The following is a 22849-nucleotide window of genomic DNA, read 5'->3' on the forward strand; positions in this document are numbered from 1 at the left end:
ATGAAGCAGCAGAGGCTCAGAGCCAAAACTCATATAGCCATCAGGACCCCAAGTTAGGGTTGTCCATTTTCAAAACCTGGTAAGCCATATTGTTCTTTAATTTATGAAAATTTAAATTAAGGCAGAGTGTCTTAAAAAGACATTTCTGAAAATTTATCATTTGTAATTCACTGAATTGGTTTGAATAAAAATGCAAGAACACAACAAATGAAAACATTATATAATAGTTGTATATTAAAGTGATTGTTCATTCTGCTTAAAGACTAAAAAAATGATTGTCCATTTGATATCTTTCATTTCTTGTGTTTTGTTATATAAATAACTTATTTTCAGAAACATTTACCATAAATATATTTTCCAGAAATAAAAGAAATTTTTAGGGTCAAGTAAATCTTCTTTAGCTACATGTAGACATTTTAGGTAGAATTCTGCTATTAACAGTTTAGACTTATACATATCCAGTTTCTTATAACTCCTCTAAATAAAGTAAATTACTATCATATATAACCTCATCTCCATAAAGTTTAATTTTTACTTAATTAGTAAGTAATGAAAGTTAAAATTTCTACTTAATTTTGTTGAAAGTGTTGTCTTCAGATAAACATATTTTCTAGCAAATTTGCAATTGAACTATTATTTTCTTACAGATATAAAATTAGAATCTCAGAAGTTAAAACAACTCAGGTTAGGACAGGAGTTGGCAGCTCTTTGCTTATGTCCCAGGGTTGCACACCAGTGTGTACTGTCTAACATACCACCTCTGGCATTCTCACTTTACAGTCACCAATATTCTCCTTAGAGCAGTCTCAGATATCTTGTCTTCTCCAGGACACCAGGGACTCCAGGGGGATATATTTAAGCACAGAGCTTCTTCTAAAATTACTATGCTTCCCCCACTCTGCTAAACTAAGGGAAAGCTAATATGAGCATTTCTTTAGGAATCATTTCCCTCTAGGCAATAGTAGAAAGATATTTGTAAGTATATTTTCTTTTTAAATTATTTTACTTAATTGCATTAATTGAATTCATCTATTATACTATTTTATTGGTTGTATTACTTTTGCTGTTGTAATAAGTTGTAAATTTAGTGGCTTAAAATGAACAAATTCTCTTATAGTTCTGAAGTTCAGAAGTTTGAAATGGGTTTCACTGGGCTAGAATCATGGTGTCGGCAGGGCTGTATTGTTTTGGACACTCTGCAGGAGAATTTTTTCCCCTTTCCAGATTCTAGAGTGTACCTGCATTTTTTGGCTTGTGGCCTCTTCCTCCATCATCAAAGCCAGCAGATAGCATCTTCAAATCTCTCTCTAACACTGACCCTGCTACCTCTTTCTTTCATGTATAAGGATTCTTGTGATTATATTGGGCCTACCTAGATAATCCTGAATAATCTTCTCATTTAAAGACCTTCAATTTAATCACATCTGCAAAATCTCTTTTGTTGTATAAGACTGTGATCCCCAATCCCTGGGCTGCAGACTGGCACTGGTCCTTGGCCTGTTAGGGACTGAGCCACAGAACTCTGCCCCTCAGCCCCCTCTACCCTGCACCCCTCCCTATCTGTAGGAAAGTTGTCTTTCATGAAACCAGTCCCTGGTGCCAAAAAGGTTGGGGAATGCTGGTGTAAGGTAACATATCCACTTAATGTCTTAATCTTAATGTCTTAGTCTGTTTTGTGTTGCTATAACAGAATACCTGACACTGGGTAATTTATAAAGAATAGAGGTTTATTTGATTCATGATTCTGATGGCTGGAAAGTCTAAGATCGGGCAGCCCATCTCGTGAAAATCTTATGCTACTTCAACTCATGGCAGAAAATGGAAGAGGAAGGGGGCATGTGCAAAGAGACCAAATACAGAAGGAGCAACCTGCTCTCATGATAATGAAGCAAGTCCCACAAAAGTACATTAATCTATTTATGAGGGATCCATCCCAAGACCCAAACATCTCCCACTAGGCCCCACCTTCCAACACTACCACATTGGAAATCCAATTTGAATAGGAATTTTGGTAGAGACAAACCATAGCACAGAGATTCCAGAGATTAGGATGTGGATATCTTTAGGGGAGCATTATTCTGCCTCCCACAGTGGTGCATGAAAGTTTGGCAAGAGAAAATATTAATATTATTTACTGGATCAATAACATATTATGGGTTTAGAATTTTTTAGAGCCTAATGATTTTGCTTAATTATTAGAAAATATCACATTAATAGGTCAAGAAATAAAAATCATATTATTATCTAAATAGATACCAAAAATATATTTGAAACTGTATTTGATAACATCTATTTAAAAATTTTTAATTGTGATAACATAAAATTTATCATCTTAACCATTTAATATACAGTTTAGTAATGTTAAATATAGTCACATTTTTGTACAACCTTATTTTTTTCATTTCAATATATTTAGGGGATACAAGTTGAATTCCGTTACATATATATGTTAGATAGTATCTAAGTCTGAGCTTTTCCTATACTCATCACCAAAATAATATACATTGTACCCAAAGGTAATTTTTCATCCCTAACTCTTTTTATACTAACTCTTTCTACATTAGAAAGTAAGCATATTTTCTCAACACATAGTATTTACATGAAACTAATATTCACCATCTTAATGTAAATTAATGTTGCTTATTATTGAAATATTAGAGATGTTTCCTCTAAAGCAAGGAAAGAACATAGATCATTTTTGAATTTCTAGCCAATGAATAAAATAAGAAAAATAGAGTTACAGATATCATAAGGGACACATATTATTATCAAGTATCTATGTGTGTGTGTGTGTACATATACATATATATATAAATTCAAGGAATAGTACTGAAAAGCTAGAACTAATAAGATGATTCAGTTAAATGCCTCTTTACCAAATAAAATATTAAAATTCTTATTACTTTGTTTTATTTTGTTTTATTTTGCTTTGAGACAAGGTCTTGCTCTGTTGCCAGGGCTAGAGTGCAGTGGAGTCATCATAGCTTACTGCAAACTCAAACTCCTAGGCTCAAGCAGTCCTTGGGCTTTGACCTCCAAAAGTGCTAGGATTACAGGCATCAGCCACAATGCCCAGCCTTCTTTTAAATATGAACAAAAATTATTTAGAATATATAGTTGAAAATAAAGATTCAGGCAATGTAAGGGACTGAGCTCACTAACACAGCCCCCTTCCACTATAAATATGTAGAAATGCTGCATAAAGATAACAAATAATGTACATATATAGCAAATAGCTATCACATTTTTCAATGCATGTACCCTTTGACTGGGCAATTCTATTCCTATTTATTTGTCCTACAGAGGCACTCATGTGTGAAATGGCACAATAAAAGGCTAATTATTTTGGTAATATCAGAAATAGCATAAAATTGAAAATAATTTATTGATAAATGTTATTTTATAGGGGACTAACCCATTAGATAAATTTAAGGACTGCATCAAAGATACAGAATGAAGAACAAAGCAGCTTTCTATATGTCAATGTGAAAAGATCTCTTTAATGCATTGTTAGGTTAAAAAAAAAAAGCAGATACCAAACGTCATATATGGTGCCCTACCATTTGAGCTGAAACAGCTCTTGTCAAGGTCACCAGTAACTGAATTCAATGACCAGTTCTCCATACTCTTCTTAATTGATCTCTCAACGGCATTTGACCCAGTTCTGTTCTTCCTTCACTTGGCTTTCAAGACACCAACTCTTTTCAGATTTCCTCTTATTTTTCTGGTTACTGGAGATAAACCCAGCATTTTGGGAATATAAAGCTTATACAATTTGGAGGGCCTTGTTTAAGAAAGAGAATGTAATATTACAAATAAAAAATCAGGTAAGAATATATATTTTTGTTTAGAATAAGGAAAAACTAATAACAAATCATTAGAATTATAGAAATTCAAGTCATTTTCTTCTGAGATCTTATTAAACAGTTTACCAGAAATGCATTCTGATTACAACCTGACTTGCCTTCTTTGCCTAGAACACTCTAGATCTCCCAGCTACTTCCAATACTCACAGGGACCCATCCCAAGGAAGGGGCTCTAAAGTCCCTTCATAGCATCATGGTGGATAGCAGAGATGGATTTACTCTTCTAGACTGGTTCCTTCTCTTCTCTCTGGTATTTTAGAATTACTCAGGTCTCAGTTCTTGGTCTTCCCTGCTCTAGTTACACTCACTTGATTTCACCCAGCTTACCTATTTTGTGGCTTTTGTTACCATCTATATGTTGATAATTCCCAAATTTATATCGTCAGTTCAAACTTTACTCCTGTGCTCCAGACTAAAATCTCCAACTGCTGATTCAGCATCTCCATTTGATGTCCTGCAGACATCCCAAACTTAGCCCATTGAAAACTGAACTCCTGATTTCACTCCCAAAACTGTTCTGCTTGCTGCTTTCCCTGTTTCAGTTGATAGCAACTCCTAACTTTCCACTTGCTTAAATCAAGCATCCTTCCATTTTCAACTTGTTATCATCCTTGACTCATGTCTTTCTCTCACCACTACATCCGAGCTATTGGTAAATCCTGTTGGCCCTGCCTTCACAGTGTATTTGGAATCTGACCACTTTCCCCCACTTTCACTATGTTGTAAGACGGATTCCCAAGGAAGCCAACTCAGATGGAGATTAGCATGCTGAAGGTTTTATTAAGGAGTGCTCTTAGAATCAACAACTATGGAAACGCAGTAAGTGAGGCAGGGTTGGGCAAAAGGAAAAGTCTAGCTGCAATACAGTTTAAATGGAAGCCTCAGCCAATGCTGCAGAGAGTTCTGAAGATGGGATCAACTCTCAGACTCATCCTGAGTGGGGGACAAGAGGTTGAGGCCTTTTTCCCTTACATCATTTTCATTGGATGTAGGCCATTCCAGGACCAAAAAGAAACAAATTGGTGTGATCTTGATATTTGAGCAAAATAGCTGTCTTCAGTAGAGGTAATCCATGAAAGGACTGGCTGCTGAGGACTGTCTGCTATAGCACTACCAGCTGCTCTAAAAAGTGCTTCATTGTAAGGGAAGGGTCTCTGGGTGGTTCTTCACACACTTACCACACACTGCTGCCATCTTAGTACAAGCCACTATCAGTAGTCTCCTAACAAGTCTCCCTGCTTCTGTCCTTGACCCTTATGGCCAATTCTCTTCACAGTGGTCAGAGCAATCCTTATAAAATATATTAGATCATTTCATTCCTCTGCTAAAAATCCTCCCAATAAAACCCAACATTCCCTGAAGGGCCTGCAATGCCTTGCCTGATCCGTCCTCTCTTTCTTTGTGACATATCTCTTTCAACTCATCTGCTGCAGCCACACTGACATCCATGCTGCTTCTCCAAAACAGCAGGCATGCTCCTGTCTTAGCACCTTTGCAGTTGTTGGCTCTTCTGTCTGGAATGCTCTTCACCAGATATCCATATGCTAAGTTTCTCAACTCCTTTCAAGACTTTGATCAGATGTTAGCTTCTCAATGAAGCCTTCTTTGACTGCCCTCTTTAAAATGACAACCACCCTTTCCCTGTTCCCTTTTACCTTGTTCCCATAGCACTTACCACCTAGTATACTATATAATTATTTATCATACTTGCTACTTACTATCCTTAGAACAGTACCTGGTGCATAGTAAAAGCAGAAGGGAATTAGTAAACTGATTTAAAAAAAAATCTGAAGAAATCATCCAGAATAGAGCACATAGAGATAAAAGTAAGTAACAGGCACAGCAGGTTGAATAAGTGTAGGTCTATGAGTTGACATGCCCAACATCCCAGCAATGAATCTAGTTTATTTCCTAGTGTATTTACTTTTCAAATTGCCCTATGCCACTGTAGTTACCTAGGGTGTGCCCTATACATCTCTCATCTGCTAAATTTCTCCCAGGTGTTTCTTTCTCCCAGCTAGAAAACACAAGAAAAGAATCAGCTGATGGTTAGCAACTTGCATTTTCTGCTGTTGATCAAAGTTTACATGGCAAAAAGTAAGAACTCTTTGGAAGAACTTGGGCAGTTGACACTTAGCATCCCACTACAACACCACAGGTATACTGACAGAGGGCACTCTTCCCCTCACAAAGCACTGTACTGAATTTGGAACAATTACACATCAACACTTTCCGAGTAGGAAATAGTAATGAATTATCTGGTTTTATAATAGTGCTTAATTGCTTGTTTTTTCCAATGTTGTACCCAGGTATTACTCTGTTTTTCCCGGGATACATCTGTATTGAGTCACTTTGCATATAACAGTGCTTCACCACCGAAATCGTATATAAGAGGTAAAATTTTAGTAATTTTAAGGAAGTATTCTTTAAGATTTACATAAACCTGCCAAGAATGCTGATTTATGACATATATTAGTGTTCGTTCGTCTTCTTTCTTTCTTTCTTTCTTTCTTTCTTTCTTTCTTTCTTTCTTTCTTTCTTTCTTTCTTTCTTTCTTTCTTTCTTTCTTTCTTTTTTTTGGTAAATTACTAGATTTCCTCTCAGACTATAACTGTCCTTTCACTCTCATTTAAATCAGTGCCCAAGCAGCTTATCACAGGTCACAGGAAAAGTGGTTCCCAGAAGCAGCATTTCATGTTACCCTTCATTGTCTTCCTTCTTTGCTCTCTCTATTGCTGTTTTGTTATATCTGTTGACTTTTCTTTTCTAACTATGAGTTTATCACATGGATTTGCTTTTTCTACTTATTTTTTACCTTTTATATTCTTTCTCTCAAAATGTTCCGCCACACTTAAAATTCTGATATAACGTATATGCTATTAGCTCTGGTTTTTAGTGCTTTCTTCTCTTTATCACTAGCTGCCTATAAGATATCACTATTTCAATATCCTGCCATTACCTGAAAAGTAACTTGAGGTGAAAGCTCTTCCCACCTTGTCTTTTTTACTAAGTGGTGAATACCCAGCACTGAAAGCTCAGACCCCATTGTATATGGTCATTCTGCAGTTTCCATGAAAAAAGAAACTGTTTATCCTGTATTTCCTAAGTCTGACCTACCTGCCTGATAGCTTCAACCCCACCCTAGGACAAGTCACATTACCTTGTGCTGGAGTCAGACTCCCCCCAAATTAGGGCTCTCTTACTTGCATTGCTTCTAAATTGAACTTATGTAAACCTGTTGTTTGTTTCTTTAACATCATCTGCTGAAAAACTGATTGTAGAACTTAATATCTAATGGGCTCACCTCTAAACTCAGCCAGGATTTTAAGGCCCTCAATCAGTTGCTACTGTCTTAACCTAGCTAACTTTGTTTCCATGATTATTCCACAATACCCCATATTCATTCTAGCCTCCATATATTCCCTGCATGTGGAAGGCTTTCTACTCCTCCACCCCAAAAATCACAGGTCCTTGTAGAACTAGCCTGTACCCTCCTCATGTCCACCAAGCTATTGGCTATCATTACTTTTCCTCTCCTCTGAATTTCCTTTCTTTTCTTTTCTTTTTTTAGAGACACGGTCTCAAACACCTAAAGCCAGAAAAGTTAGCAAATATACCCTAACATTTTATGGTTTCATCTGGATTATAACCATATGGTTGAGGGACCATATCTTACATTTATTGTGTTCACCTCTCAGCACCTAGTTCAGTAGTCGATTTTAATCTGTCATCTATTTTTCATTATTTCCTTCTTTCCTCACAAGATCAGTCCTGTTGTCTTTACCCTAACCTGAACCACTCATTCTTATTCTTTATCTCCTCTCTGTCACCACCCCTTAAGAAGAACAAAAAATATATATTTTTTAAATTAAAAATGTTATTTTAAAGCCCAGTGAAAAAATGCATGTGACTTGTCTATAGACACACAGGTATTAGAAAAACTGTCAAGATAAAAACTATCTAAAGATACTCAGTGAAAAGTGGGGGGAAAACTAAGGACCATAACAGTTTTGAGGGAAAGCTACTTTTTAAAACTCTGTTAAACATTTGATTATAGTGAATATACTTTACTTTTCTGGGACAATTCTGATTTCAAATATTTAGTCCCATTCTCATATAAACTGTTTTGGGATTCAGAAAATATGACCACTATACAGTTAAAGACATGTAATTTTTAACTTATCAGCACATTTCGTAAAAATATAAACTACTGTAGTATTGCAAAGTTGGAGCTTGCATGAATGAATACATTAGAATTACTTATAATTAGCAAAACAATTATGTGCATATAAACAGATCTTTCTCTTCAGTACTTAAGGAGCTCAAAAGCATTTATTCTTTTGATTATTTTGTATCACTTCTTTGTACTTAAGTTTATATTGTTGACTTTAATTGATGAAAGAGTTTGCTAATATCAAAAGATTAAATAGTAAATTTTCAAACTAATTCTATATCATGAAATGAAATAAGATTGGTTTATATTAGTTTTTAAAATTCTATTAATTTTTAACATATTCACAGAATAAGTTAGTTTTTCAAGATTTCAAGTTTTTTGAAACTCTTTGGTTTTCTCTTACAGGAAAACTGGGACTAGAAGAATATGCTGTCTTTTATCCACCAAATGGTAAGAGTAATGTTATTGCTTCCTCTAGTGGGAAATAGGAAAATTACAACTTTTATGATAGGACTGCGACTTGCTTATTCTCTATCTTTAAATGGATAATCATTCATTACCTAAAATAAACCTTCCATAGAATGTATACTGTAATGAATTTTTCCACATTTGTGTTAGGTTTGTGCTAAACTATGCATACCCTCTCTTCTGGGGACTATCAGTAAATTTGTGAGAAAGCTGAAATAGGCTTAGATGTCTAAGTTCAGGGCACTTAGTTTTCCTGTGAAGAACACTGAGTAGTCCAACTAGAACCTTTCATTTGGCTTTATTGGAGCAGTGCTTTAGTCACTTGAGTGGACTACCTGGTGTTACATTTTATTGTTCTCATAATTTGACCATTATGGTATTTATGATATAAAGATATTATAAAAACGTATCACTGAAATAATCTATTTTAATGATATAAAGTGATCAAATATATAATGACCTCATTAGATATTAATATTAAATATTCCTTTGAGATTTATTAGATTTTTAAGATATGCTTCTTGGAAAAGCAATATATAGCAGTCCTTATTATCATAATATTAAGTTGCATCCTGAAGAAGTTCTTTTACTCCAGCAGAGTTAAGAACATGGGCTTTGTAATCCAGCAGACCTGGGTTCAGATCCCAGTTCTGCCAGCTCACCTTATGACCTTGGGTAAGTTACATAACTTCTCTGAACTTCAGATTCATCATCTGTAGCGCGTGGATGATAGATTAAATGAGATATGGTATATAAAACAGCACAGTGCTTGACATACAGTGAGTCCTCGGAAAATGTTAGAGTGTGTTTAGCTTTATTGACCACTGTGTCTGAAACTCATACTTGGCTTTGGCTTTCATGGCACTGATATCTCTCTGTGCCTCTCAGTGTGGTGATGTTTCTTTCATGGGCCATCTGCCTCTGTCTCTCTTTAAACATCTCACCCTTATTCTGCTGCTCTTCTCTTTTTACACTTTTTGCTAGGGCTTCCATCTACTTTCATGGTTTTGTCTATCTGTTAATTACCCTATAAAATTTATATCTGACCTTTCCCATAATTACCTCAAACTTAAGAAACTCACTATTTATCTTCTTATGCCTACCCTCCAAAAGAAATGAAAAACTAAATTTAAAACAAATCAAAACAAAACACCTATTCCTATCTCAGTTAATTGTATTATCATTTACGCAGTAATTCAAGGCCTAAAACCAGATAGTCATCTTAGATTTCTCTCAGTCTTGTACCTACTTCATCTATTAAGTCACCAGGGCCTTCCAATTTTATCTTCCAAATATATCTGGGACTCTCTCTTTCTCACCATTACTGCTGCCTTTGCCTCTTTCAGGCTTTACTATCTCTAGCTTATTAATTGCAGCTATCCTCTGGTTGGTCTCCCTTTCCCCAGTCTTTTCTAGTTTTGTTCTGTCTTTTATACTGCTATCTGAGTTATACATCTAAAATGAAAATCTGAAAATTGCCGTTTTTCTCAAGGTTTTCTTAATGGCTCTCCATCTCTTAACAAGTAACATTCAAGCTTGTCAGCATAACATATGAGGATCTCTCAAGTCTGACCCTGTAGAGTCTACCTCTGAGCTTCATTGCTCACCATTTCCCATCATCGTTTTTTAATCACAGTAATATCAAACTGTTTATTCTTTACACACACAGCTGTATGCTGTCACAACAGCACTATGCTGCTTCCTGCCTCTCATTAGCTCTCCTGTTCCCATGACTAGAATAGCCCATCAAACCTTTCTTCACTTGAATGTTGTCAAGGCTCAGTTTAGGCATGATTCTCTTTGGGAAGCATTCCCTGAGTTCCCAGGTTACATTAAGGGCCCTTCCTCTAGACTACCACCTGGTGTGAAAAACATTGGCATCTCTAACTATATTACCTTGATATTTTTGTTTATACTTCATCTTCCTCTCTAAATTGCAGCCTTCTTGAGGTTCAGGACCATATCATTCATTTTATTCCCCCAGTATGTAGCATGTAGTAGGAGAGTAATGACTACTTAGTGTATTTGTATGAACTAAATCAGAGGCCTCCTAATTTTAACTTTATATGTACCCATCATTACATCTACTCACCCCAGAAACTTAATTTTCTGATAACATGTTATATTTACCTAAGAAACAGGAAATAAGAAAAAAATAAAATACCTCTGAAGAGCCAAAAGAGATCTCCATGGTCTCAAGTGCCTGCTCTCTATTCAGAGGAGAGCTTTTTCAACTTAGTTTAGAACATATAATTTCTTATTAACACATATGTCTAAAAACTTGGTTTACACTTTTTTATGCCCCCTGTAGAAATAGAAGTGTGGAAAGAGGCTAATACAAGATATGAAAAATTACCAACAGTGAGAAGTGAAAACCAGAGACTTCACAAAGGAAAATATAAAAGCTATAAAACAGCATAGAAGAGCACTCCAGCAAATCGTTCTGGGACCATTTTATGTAAAAGCCATAACCCTAGGCCTTTAAAAAAGTTATCATTAGGTTGTAGCATATTATAATTTAAGATCTTTATAATGAGCTCAAGACACTAAAAAAAAAATATTGCTATAATCATAATCATAACAGTAGACATAGCAGTAGCAACTAACAGTTTTTGAGCAGTACTGTATACCAGGCAGTGTGTTAAGTACATTACATGTATTAACAGATTAGTCCTTATTAACCGATTAATACATATAATGTATTAGATTTAGTCCTTATTAACTGATTAAGACATGTAATTAACTGATTTAGTCCTTACAAGAACTCTATGAGGTAGGTATAATATTTATAGTTAAAGAAACTGAGGCACACGATGTTAAATTGCCCAGCTGGTGAGAGGCAAAGCCCAGCATTGAACCCAAGCTGTCTGGCTTCATAATCAGTATTTTTACTGCCATGCCCTACTGCCTCAGAAAACGTTACTGAGCTCATTGTAGTGTCTTTTGGAAGAAAGGAAAGTGGTCAATATATTGAAAAAGTAAAAGATGTATGTAAGAGGTTCCTGAAAGATTTTCATTCAGAATAAAAATAGTTTAATCCTTAATGAAATAGGTCCAAAGCTGTTCATAAATTTAATTCTACAGAATCATTTCTTCTTTCAGGTTGTTTTAGAACTTACAGAATCAGGGAGGACTCTTGTCTCTGGACAATGATTTTGAAGTTGCAGAACAAGGGGAGACAAAGTCCAGTCAGTCTACCGTCCCATTTTTTTCACCTAAGGCATTACTAAGCAACATTTTTATATTACCCACCCTGCTTTGAACCTCTGCCAAAGATAGTATTGCTTTGAAATCTCAAGGACACCTCGACCAGTACCACCACCAAAACTGGCCTGGCTTTCTTGGTCTCAGGGGACCAATGGAGAGGTTTGCCCACAGCTCACTGTCACACTAGAATGTAAACATCAAGAGAACAAGGACCTTAATCGTTTTGATGGCCAACATGTCTGGCACCTAGAATCATGCATGTAAAAATCTAGTCTGTGCTCAGTGAACATTGTTAAATGAGTAAGGGAATGAACATAGAATACAGAGGAATAAGAGTAAAAGCAAGGAGACCAGACTTACCTGAAAAATACACATAGATCTGACAGAGACTGAATTATAAGTGATAAGCAACCATTATAATTTGCTAACACCATTTGTTACCCACAAGACTGGTGAACATTGGGTAGGGGAGTTTCAAGACTCTAAGCAGTAATTCCCAACCAAGGACAATTCCCACAACATTCGCTCAGACACACACATGCACACACCAGGGAGCATTTGGCAATGTCTGAAAACATTTTAGTTGTCACACTCAGGGGAGGGATGCTTATAAACATCCTACAGTGCACAGGACAGCACCTTACAACAAAGATTAGGAAAGGCACTTAGAAGAAATAATGAAAATATATCATCTTAAATCTTTCTGGAGGTGTCAGGTTGATAAATAGCAATGTATGTTGTCATTGATATTGAATACATTTAAAACATCTCATATTCTAAAATTCATTTGAAGTGTAACTTTAGACATAAATTGAAAATCTCATTAAAATTTTATTTAAAGTATTATTTTTAGATTTATATTTAAATATGGTTATGTTTGGATGTTTTGGGAAATTTTAACTACCAAAATCAAGTAACAAAGTCGTAAGTCTGAAATTCATATTCAGAAAGATAATGGAATAGCTAGAAAAAAATTTAACCATTATCCTAATCTCTACTTTTACTGACCTGTAGACTGTATGTGGAATGAAAATAAACAGAGGAAGTGTCTATTTCAACAGATGAACTAAATAAGCTGTGCTAAGTAATCCCAAGTGAAAGAGTGCACTAATTTGCTTTCAACTAGGGTGAAGTTGAAGTGAATCAGATGTGAGAGTTATGGTACAAGTATTCATAGAGACAGTGAGGAAATGAAGGGAAAATATTTAATGAGTGCAAAGCATGTTAATATTTGGGGTATTTTCTGAGTCATATTTATTTATAGCTCATCTAGTTGAAGATTTATTTTTGTTGACAGCGTTTACCATTCTGAACTTCTTCAAAGGCATGTTAAATCATCACTTATAAAGTTGCTCATATTGAACAGAATAGGCAATTAATATTTTAAGCTTTCCTAAGTGCATAAGGGAAGGTTAAGATCCTAAAATAATATTCATAGCAGATTTGCAGAACTCTAAAGCCAGAGATGATATGTGTCCCAAGCATCCTGATGCCTGTTGGAAGCACACTCTTGGGAGATAGCCAGGTGAATGAAACTTGACCCCTGAAAGACTAAAGTGATGAGAGGCAAAGGAAAGGATTTTGAAAAACTAGCCAAGAACATGACAACCTAAGATCAAAGAAATTCTCTAGGTAGTATGCACTCCAGAGTGTTAATGGATTCTTCACTGCTTCTTATGCCTCCTCCTTCTGTTTGCCAGAATTTGATTTGGTTCTTCTTCGACTCAGTGGACTGTGTAGCCTTTTTTGGAGCCATAATCCCTGGCTAATCTTGGCTAATCTGAGGTGTATCCTTACCTAGTACTGACAAAAAAAGATTTTCATAGGTTTAAGCTGATACTTAAATGTGGTACTCCCCTTCTGAGAGCATAAAATTGCTGCAGGTTATTGAACGTCTGCTGTGTACTAAACACTGTACTGGTGCACTTGAAATACATTTTTAACTCATTTGTGTTTTAGTACAACCCAGTGAAGTTGATCTTGTTTATCTGTTTTCAGAAATGAAAATAGAGATTCAGTGAGGGTTGGTAATATGCCCAGAATCAAACAGGATTCAAATTCATGTCTGTATGACTTCATTGGTCATTTATTCTTTCAACATTGAGTTACTGAGAGCCTCCTGTCCTATATCTTAATTACTTATTCATAAATGAATTTTATACTTTAATATTTTGTTTACAAGGCTTGATTATATTTAAAAATGCTCTAATTTCCATCATATCAACAATATATATTGATTTCTATCACTTGTAGAAGATACTGTGCTGAGTGCTGAAGGTAATACACAGTACGAAATGTGGTCCTTGCTTCAAATAGCTTGTCACCTAGCTACTTAGAGAGCAGATATAGATTTCACAACATGGGAGAAATGTAGTAAAAGTGTGATTAATGTGAGGCCTCTTAATCCTTGAATCCCTTTTTGCTGCTTGGCAGTTCACTAAGTCATTCATTGTAAGCTTCCTTATTAAAAGTGCCTTGTCCTGAGCAGAGTGTTCCTCCACTTAGCAGATCCTAATAGAAGTTTGTAGAAGATGAAAACAATAGTAATAAGAGCTTCCTTTCTGACTACCTTAACTTGCTTGTTGAAATGTTTCTGTAGTAGCTTAACAGAGGTAGGCAAAGTGTTTTTGAACTAAGAATATAGGGGTTTTATATACTAGAAATCTGCTTTGAGATTTAGTATGTAGAAAGATATAAGTACTTATACTTCTGTAAGGCATGAAACATGCCTTCTATTTATTAACTTATTTTTCTCTCTTAGTTTTTCTTTGACATGTCAACATGTTTATTGTAGAAAAGCTAGAAAAGACAAACTTTTTTATGATTTGTTAAAAGTCTGTAAATAATAAAGGAAATAAAATGAAACAGCAAGAGGAGGAAGATAGAAAAAAATGGGTGTTCACAAGAAGAAAAAGAGACTTGACCAGAGAACAGAGAGAGGCAGAGACTTGAAGAAGAAAGATACTCTTTGAGCTCTCCTTCTAACTGTTCCTAGAACTGGAGCTGGTGGCTATTGTGTCATTAGGAATATTGACCTTATAATCTGGTTTTTAATTTTTTTCAGTTTCTAGAAAGCAAAGGAACTTTAAGTTGGTAAAGAATCTTACTATTGGAAAATCTTCATATGTACAGTTATCTTCAAATCTCACAAATTTTTCTGTTTACTCTAGACATAATTGTTAACATTGAATTTTACAGTCAGGTGATACTTCAGAGACAATCTTAGTCACTTTACATGTCAAGCAGGTTACTGAAGCTAAGGAGATTTGATGATGTTCCTAAGGTTACGCAGTTGGTTTGTGTTGAGCCTACAATGGAATTCTAATCTCACAAGAGACCAGTATTTCTCTTGTTGCTCCTCTATTCTTCATTTACTCATCTATCCACTGATTCATTCATTCAGCAAGAATGCATTCATCATCAACTATGTGCATGGCACCATAAATTGTATTACAAAGATGAATAAAACGTATTTCCTATTCTCTGGAACAATCTGTTAAATAGCTAATTATATCACAAAATATAGTGAAATCATAGTGTTGGAAATACGAACAAAGTGCCATGAGAATGTGGAAAAATGAGCATTAATTATGACTAAGAGATCAGGAAACGTTTCTCTGAGGTGGTAGCTGGCCTTAGTACGGTTTTGATGACTGAGTAGAATACAGAATTATCAAGTTCAGAGCTACCAAAGTATGATGAGTTCTGGTGATGATAAATAATCTAGTGTCATGATACTGTAGAGGGTATGAAGTCACGATAATATGACAAAAGGGAGGCAGATATATCTCAGGTTGCAGGACATAATCATAAGTGTTTAAGGTCAGATCAAAGATCTTGAATTCCACTCTGTAGACAGCCAGTATTACAAGGCCAGAATGTGAATTCCCTAAATACGGGGACAATGCTATACTCATTTTAATATCTCCAGAGGCTATAGAATAGGTTTTTAAATTTTAGTTAATTGGATGAGTAGGAGCTCAGAAAAATTTGGTGGATGGACAAATGGTCAGTGGAAAACCCTCAGTAGATGTAGAGGTCTTTTTCATGGTCTCATCAATATTTTTGGAAGATAACTTGAGCCATTTAGAAAGTTCATTTGAGAGCTGAGAATTTAGAAGAAGGGATACAGATTAGGAGGTTCTTGCAGAACCATAGATAAAAGTTCATCGGAGCCTGAATTCAGTCTGAATTCCATAGCAGTAGGGAAGGAAAGGAGGTTTAAAAAATGGTAGAGGGGGTTCTCAAGAGCTTTATACCTCATTCTGCAAGTATTTAATGAGTACCTATTATATTTTGGGCACTGTGCTTGCCTCTGGGGATAACGATATGTAAATAAGGTATAGCTTTTATAATCAAAGGATTTATTCTACTAGGAGAGAATAAAAATAAAAATGATTACAAGACAGTAAGGGAAAGAATACATTTGTTAAGTGCTGATTTTGTATTGAGTATTGTGCTAGTCATATTACATACATCATATTTAATCCTCACCCCCTCACTGGTATTGTCTCCACTCTATAGATGATGGCAGGTCTGTCCTTAACTTTTGCAAGGCCCAGAGCAGGAGTACAAATGGAGGCCCACCTACCATAAGTCTAAATATTTAAAAGTTACAAATTAGACTAATACACTAGCTAATAAAGTCTACTCTGTTTTCTTGTCTTAACACATATGTGTTCATAATAATCTGGAAGGCAAGCTTTAAATTCAGAATTTAGCCGTCCCTAGCCTGTGGTATCCCACCCCTTTCTCATCTATGGCTCCACCCTACACCTTGGACATGGTGTAGGGACATGGGGACACCAGGCCCCATGGACATGCACATGGACTTGCTAGCCTGCAGATCCCAGCTCTGTTCACACCTTCCACAAAGAGCCACCCTTCAGCCACCTCTCTGTACATACCTATCAGGAGTGGTTTCCACCAAAGAGAACTTGCAGGCCCTGGAACTGGCTTAGGAGCCTTTGGGCTGAGAATTTCAGGGTCCTGGGTACCGAGGGTGTGGTCTGAAAGGAGAGGTATGGGTTGTTGGTAAGGGGTACAGCCAGAGGAGGGCCAGAGCAGGGCCCTCAGCTCAAGCCTTCCTGTCTAAGTCTAAGAGCAATTTTGCATGAGGAAACAGGTTAAGTAACTTACCTAAGTGTACACAGGTAAAAAGTGGTAGAGCCAGAATTGCACAATTTGTCTAGGCACACAAAGAAGGAGTAGGACCTCACTCAGGGCAAGTCAGCCGATAGAGAGTACTGATTAAGGAACTGCTTCGGGGTGAGGAGGTTGGGGCTGTTGGGGAGATCTTCCTAGGAGGAGTACTGTTAAAAATGTTGGAGGGGTGGGGCAGGGACAGGCTGGAGGGAGAGGAGAGCATTGCCTATGCCCCAAGGCTGAAGGGGTAGCAATCAATTTGGCAGGATTAGAGTTGTGTTTGTGGGGTAGAGAGGAGAAATGAAGACTGAAGAGTTAAGTAGTCATTATACAAAAAGGAGAGGAAAGAGACATAATCACATTTATGTATAAGGACTGAGGGAGAACTAGAGAGCAAATATGACTTCTTGTCTGAATGACTAAGAAGGTGATGAGTTATTTACAGCAATAGAGAGTTCAGAAGAAGACTCAGGATACTGGGCTTTTATAATTGGGATTATGTATTAATAATGAGAATACTGGTAGAGGGAGAGAGAAAACAAGTATGACAGAGTTTTGGAGGGCAGCTTCATTTAAGAGGTGGCCAGAAGAGAGAACAAAACAAAATAAAGTTAAAAACTGATCTACAGAAGTTTCTAAGAGACAAGGAACCTGATCTGCACAGTGTCATCAGTGCCCGGTCAGCACAAGTTTGAGAAGGAAACTTCAGTTGCCATGAGTCCATTAAGTGCAGCACACAAAGAGAGGACACCCTGGCTTTAGCGGCTGGAAGTTAGCGTCATAGGGATGAAAAACAGTTTGCGAGCATTGTGGGTATATAATGAGGAAGTAAAGGGAATGAATGTAGACAGTTAAAAAAAAAATTAAGCTTGGCTTTGAGGAAAAGAGAAATTAGAGATTTGACAGGAAAGTAGTGCTGGGAAGAAAATGGACTTTTTATTATTATTATTTTTACTATTACTGTTATACGTGAGGATATTTATAATATCCTTGGCTGAAAGGATGCAGTGAAATAGGAGAAGCTGTCATAAGACTTACCCACCCGTTGCCTGTGTCCTGCCACTACCCACCTTAAGACCAGCTGTGCTCAGTAAACTAGCGCTGTTTCTGACAGTCATTGTGTGAAGCCCAGGGCTTCCTCCTCACCCTTCTCAGGCGATTCTCCCCTCCATGCTTCGCTGGCTCTTTGGTCTGTGAGGCCTCCTCCGCCCTCCTCAAGCCTTGTCCTCCCCATGCTCCTTCCCGCTGTTATTTTTCTTTGTAGCACTTACCACTATCTGAAATATATTCACTTGTTCTTACTATGTTTTTTTGGCCCTAATAAAGAGGCAGCTCCATCTCTTGGAACAGTGTCTGGCAGGGTGGAGGCTCAGTATGTGTTTGCTGAAGGGTGCACGCAAAGCGGGTGGAGGGCATCATCCACAGGGCAGGATCCCAAAGCAGGGACGGCAAACTTTTCGTGTAACCGGCCAGAGAGTAAATACTTTAAGTTTTGCTGGATACTGACAGTCCCTGTCCCCTATTATGCTTTGTTGTCTTTGTACATAATCCTTTAAAAATGTAAAAGCCGTTCTTAGCTCACAGGCAGCACATAAGCCGCAGACCTGTCACTTGCCCACCACTGTGAAAGTGAAGGAAACAGGATTTAGGGCACAGGTGAAGATGTTGGATGAAAAAGAAAAGGGATATGTCTTCCTTTGAGACTGGAAGTGAGAAAACAGGTGAAATATAAAGAGCAGGCAAATGAGAGAGCTCATGTCAGTGGCATAGCCTCCTAGTGAGGGGGAAGTGAGGTCTGCAGGTGTTAAACACCTGAAGCGCAGGAAAGTTTTGAAAGAACAGAATGGCTAATCAAATAGAGAGGAATAAGAAAATTGATAGACAACACAAGAGTCAGCCAAAGTTGCACAACATGAATCTGTGCTAGAAGACTAGAGAAAAAAGGAAAAGGGTGATCCTGAGAATTATAGCTTGTGGAGCTCTGCTGCACAAAACTCTGAAGATGGTTTACCTGGCTTACCAGTTCAGAATAATGATTGATTTTCCTCATACTATTTTTTATAACTTTGCTTCTACAAACAACAAAGAAATATGAACTAATTTGTGAATGATAATTAATGTCTATTAATAATAAATAGCCTATCGTATAACCATTATCTCATTAATGATATTATATAAGTTCTAGCATTATCTCTGATTTACAGATGAGGAAACTAAAACTTAGAGAAGCTAAAAAGCTTACCCAAAGGCATACAAAGCTCTTAAAGTGACAGAGCCAGATGAACCCAGCCAAATCTGTCTGACACCCGTCCATGCTCTTAACTTACTGCAGTAGGGTGCTGATTAATAAATTGGTATCAGTGTGGAAGGAGGTCTCTAGTAACAATTCCTGTCCTCTGTCTTGTAGAGCATTTTTATATTGCTTTAGATGAGGACATAGATAGTATACTTACCAAAATTTTCAGTAATGTGGAACCAGAAAGAATAGGTAATACATTAGATAACAGGAGAATCCAGGATTATCTCCAATTGGAATGTATCTCCAAGGAAGAAATATAGTAGAGATAAAAATATAATCCTTTACTTAGGTCCAGAAACAACTGCTCAAGTGCACTATCTTAGCTGTGGGGTGTGTAGGGAAGAAAAATGCTTAGAGGTTTTAGTCACCTCACTTTAAGAACTGTAGCTTGTTCAGAGGAAAATGAAATAGGGAAGCTATTCAAGACTACTTTATCTGAGGAAAAAATTAAAGAAACTTACAAAGTCTTGAAGCAAAAAAAAATCCTGATGGTGATATTTCTTTAAGGTTTTATGTATGTATAAGAGATAAATTAGACTTGGTCTATGTGATCTTTGTGATTGGAACTGGGACTAATAAATTAGGGATTATAGGGAGCTAGAATTTGAGTCACTATGAGAAATAACTCTTCCAAAATTAAACCCATTCAAAATTATAATTGGTAGCATTAGACATTAATGTATCCCCTATTGCTGGATGTGTTTTAAAAAACTAAGATTGAACTAATTATTTATTAGAACTTACTCTAGATGACCTCTTACAGTCCCTGCAAACACTAAGTTTTACCTCTGAACATGTCAGATGAATAAAGTGTTTCTATGCCAATTTTCAAAAAAGTAAACTTCTCAGCTTTCTTCTATACTGTTTGCAGCATGATTTTGTACAGTGTTGACTATGTAATGGTATATATTACAGAACTTCTGTTTTGAATCTAACCTGTACAAATTCTAATTTTTTACTTAGAATGTGGCAAGATGTTTAATACACCAAGTTAAGCTTTGAGTATTTCTTTGAAAAGGATGTATACTTTACTTATATATAATCCTTGCCAAAGATTATACTGAATTAGTACTGTATTCCTGTCAGTATTTCTTCTAAGCCATGTCCCATGATTAATTTTTAGTAAGTTTAGTAAATACCTATGGTGTTCTCTGGAAGGTGATGTTTTCAAGAAGTGCCTTGAAAAGATCACTTATCTTTTAACAGGTTAGATTCTAATAAAGTGAAGTTGTTTTAAGAGGGACATATTCTATTTGCCTCTAAGGCCATTATAGTCTTAAACTTAATTCTGTGACCTACCTTATTATGTTTTTGTCCTGTTTTTGTATACATATATTCAAAGTTTTGATTTTTCATCATTATCAATATAAAGGTAACTGGATATATGTATGAAAATCTCTTGTTTGCTTTTATGAAGATATTAAAAAATTTATTTTTATTGGTTACCATTACTAAGTCTTTCTGACATTCATGAACAAAGTTGAAGCAAAAAATAGAAAACCTTTCTATTTTCAGTTTTAAAGTTTTCCTAATAATCAGTAATAGTACTAATAATCCACACTACTACTTATTGAAAATAAACGCTTTTTTATTTTTTAGGTGTTATCCCTTTTCATGGATTTTCAATGTATGGTAAGTTGGGCTCTAAAATCATTATGTTGTACTCAATTAAAAAAAATAACTGACAGCTATAGTTGTTTTCATATAGTAAGATAATAAAAGAAAAAATAAAGTAAAATGCATACTAGCCTTCCATAGGTTTTTATTACATTTTAGAAACTTAAACATAAAAATCACAGTTTATGTCAAGTCACCCACAAGTTATTATGAACACTTTTTAACATCAAGTTTTATATTGTTTTATATGTCCATTTAAAAAAATTAAAACTAAAAGATTATTATAATTGGTTAGATGATGATTTCTTGACAAATTAGAATTAGAACATACTGTGAATGTGGTTCTGTGGTTTACCATTTTTCAATCCAGTGGAAACTGGAGCTACACATTAATGTTTAGGTCTAATAGGTATAAAATCAGGTTGCTTACATTTCTGATTCCTAATTCTCATAAGAGTCTTTTTAAAAAATAATACATCAGAAAGAATCCTAAGGAAGGGACAACACTGATCTGAGCTCATGATTTCTCCAGGCTACTGGTATGCATAGCAACGATTACATTGGAGCATTCGGTCATCCTGTGGTACAGCTCAGAGTGCCTTTTGGGCCCACGTGTCATTGAATGAGGAATGCAAGAAGCTTAGCAAAGATTACTAAGAGGAAGGACACTCTATACCTTCATGCCACTTAATTTTTAAATTTTTATGTATTACATATACACTTAAGATTGTTGTCCCCTTTATTTCTACCCTCCACCTTTAGAATAAAAAGGAATACATTAATGTTTTGCCTTTGTAACAAGAATCAGCAAAAATTAACACTTTTCTTTGTAAAAATCACCTCAGTGTTCAACATCAGACAGTCTTGGTGAATGACATAATATAAAACTTTTAAAACTAGCATACAATGGAAAGAATCCAAAGCACCTAGAGACTTTATGCCATCTGGATGGTGTTGGTCACAGGCTTGAATTATAGGTACTTTATTCTCTTAAACAACCAAAATTTCATAACATAATACATAATGTTGTAGTGACCTTACAGCATATTTCTCTTGTAAACATGTTAGGAACTTAAAATAGAAAACCATAAAAGATTAAGAATGTAAATTTTTACCTCTAATAATAAAAATGTTTGCCGTTTTATCCTTCTACTTTAATAATTCCAACTATAAAAACTTGTCAAGTAAATAGTTTTAAGAAATTGTATTTAAATGAGTTGGAGGGTACTTGATGTTATGAAAGTTTAAATCTTCTAGCAATTCTCAGTGTTCAAAATACATTATGGACTCAGCCTCTGCCTATTCATATTTATGGTCATTTAAGTGGGCTAAGGTTTATACACCCAAGGGGAAAACATTTGTTAACAATGATGTAAAATATTTGATACAGGGTTTATTTATACTCTTTTAAGCATCCACATATACATTACCAGCAACCACTTATTTAGAACCAGTACACTAGAATAATCACAAATCATCCCTAAGGTTGCCACTTCAGCTTTAGTTACTATGTTTCTTTAAAATTATAATACTTATTTCGTTTAAAAACTCAGAATTTTTCTCTCATTTGAAAATGCCTTCTGCTCTCACATTTATGCAGATTAATGAAGTTTGTTGTAGGTGTATAGTACCTTACGGCTTCATAAATAAATTCCTACAGTATAATATCTAATTGGTTAAAAATATTATGAGCTAGGCTGGGCGAGGTGGCTCACGCCTATAATCCTAGCACTCTGGGAGGCCGAGGCGGGCGGATTGCTCAAGGTCAGGAGTTCGAAACCAGCCTGAGCAAGAGGGAGACCCCGTCTCTACTATAAATAGAAAGAAATTAATTGGCCAACTAATATATATAGAAAAAATTAGCCGGGCATGGTGGTGCATGCCTGTAGTTCCAGCTACTCAGGAGGCTGAGGCAGTAGGATTGCTTGAGCCCAGGAGTTTGAGGTTGCTGTGAGCTAGGCTGATGCCATGACACTCACTCTAACCTGGGCAACAAAGTGAGACTCTGTCTCAAAAAAAAAAAAAAAAAATATTATGAGCTAAATTTATTTTTATGGAAGAACCAAATAGGGA

At 35.9% G+C, this 22849-nt stretch overlaps 1 protein-coding gene across 5 annotated transcripts in view; it reads left to right on the forward strand.

Moving 5' to 3' along the window:
* TBC1D19 (TBC1 domain family member 19) overlaps positions 1-22849 on the forward strand; it is a 130243-nt gene that overhangs the window by 90824 nt on the left and 16570 nt on the right. For all 5 annotated transcript variants that reach the window (XM_020286307.2, XM_076001156.1, XM_020286305.2 and 2 more), the window contains 3 exons: positions 6176-6260; positions 8446-8490; positions 20759-20791. In XM_020286307.2, coding sequence (XP_020141896.1) covers positions 6176-6260; positions 8446-8490; positions 20759-20791 — 163 coding nt within the window. The remainder of the gene's footprint in view (positions 1-6175; positions 6261-8445; positions 8491-20758; positions 20792-22849) is intronic.

Source organism: Microcebus murinus, chromosome 3, assembly GCF_040939455.1.
Source record: "Microcebus murinus isolate Inina chromosome 3, M.murinus_Inina_mat1.0, whole genome shotgun sequence".
NCBI classification, from domain to species: Eukaryota; Metazoa; Chordata; class Mammalia; order Primates; family Cheirogaleidae; genus Microcebus; species Microcebus murinus.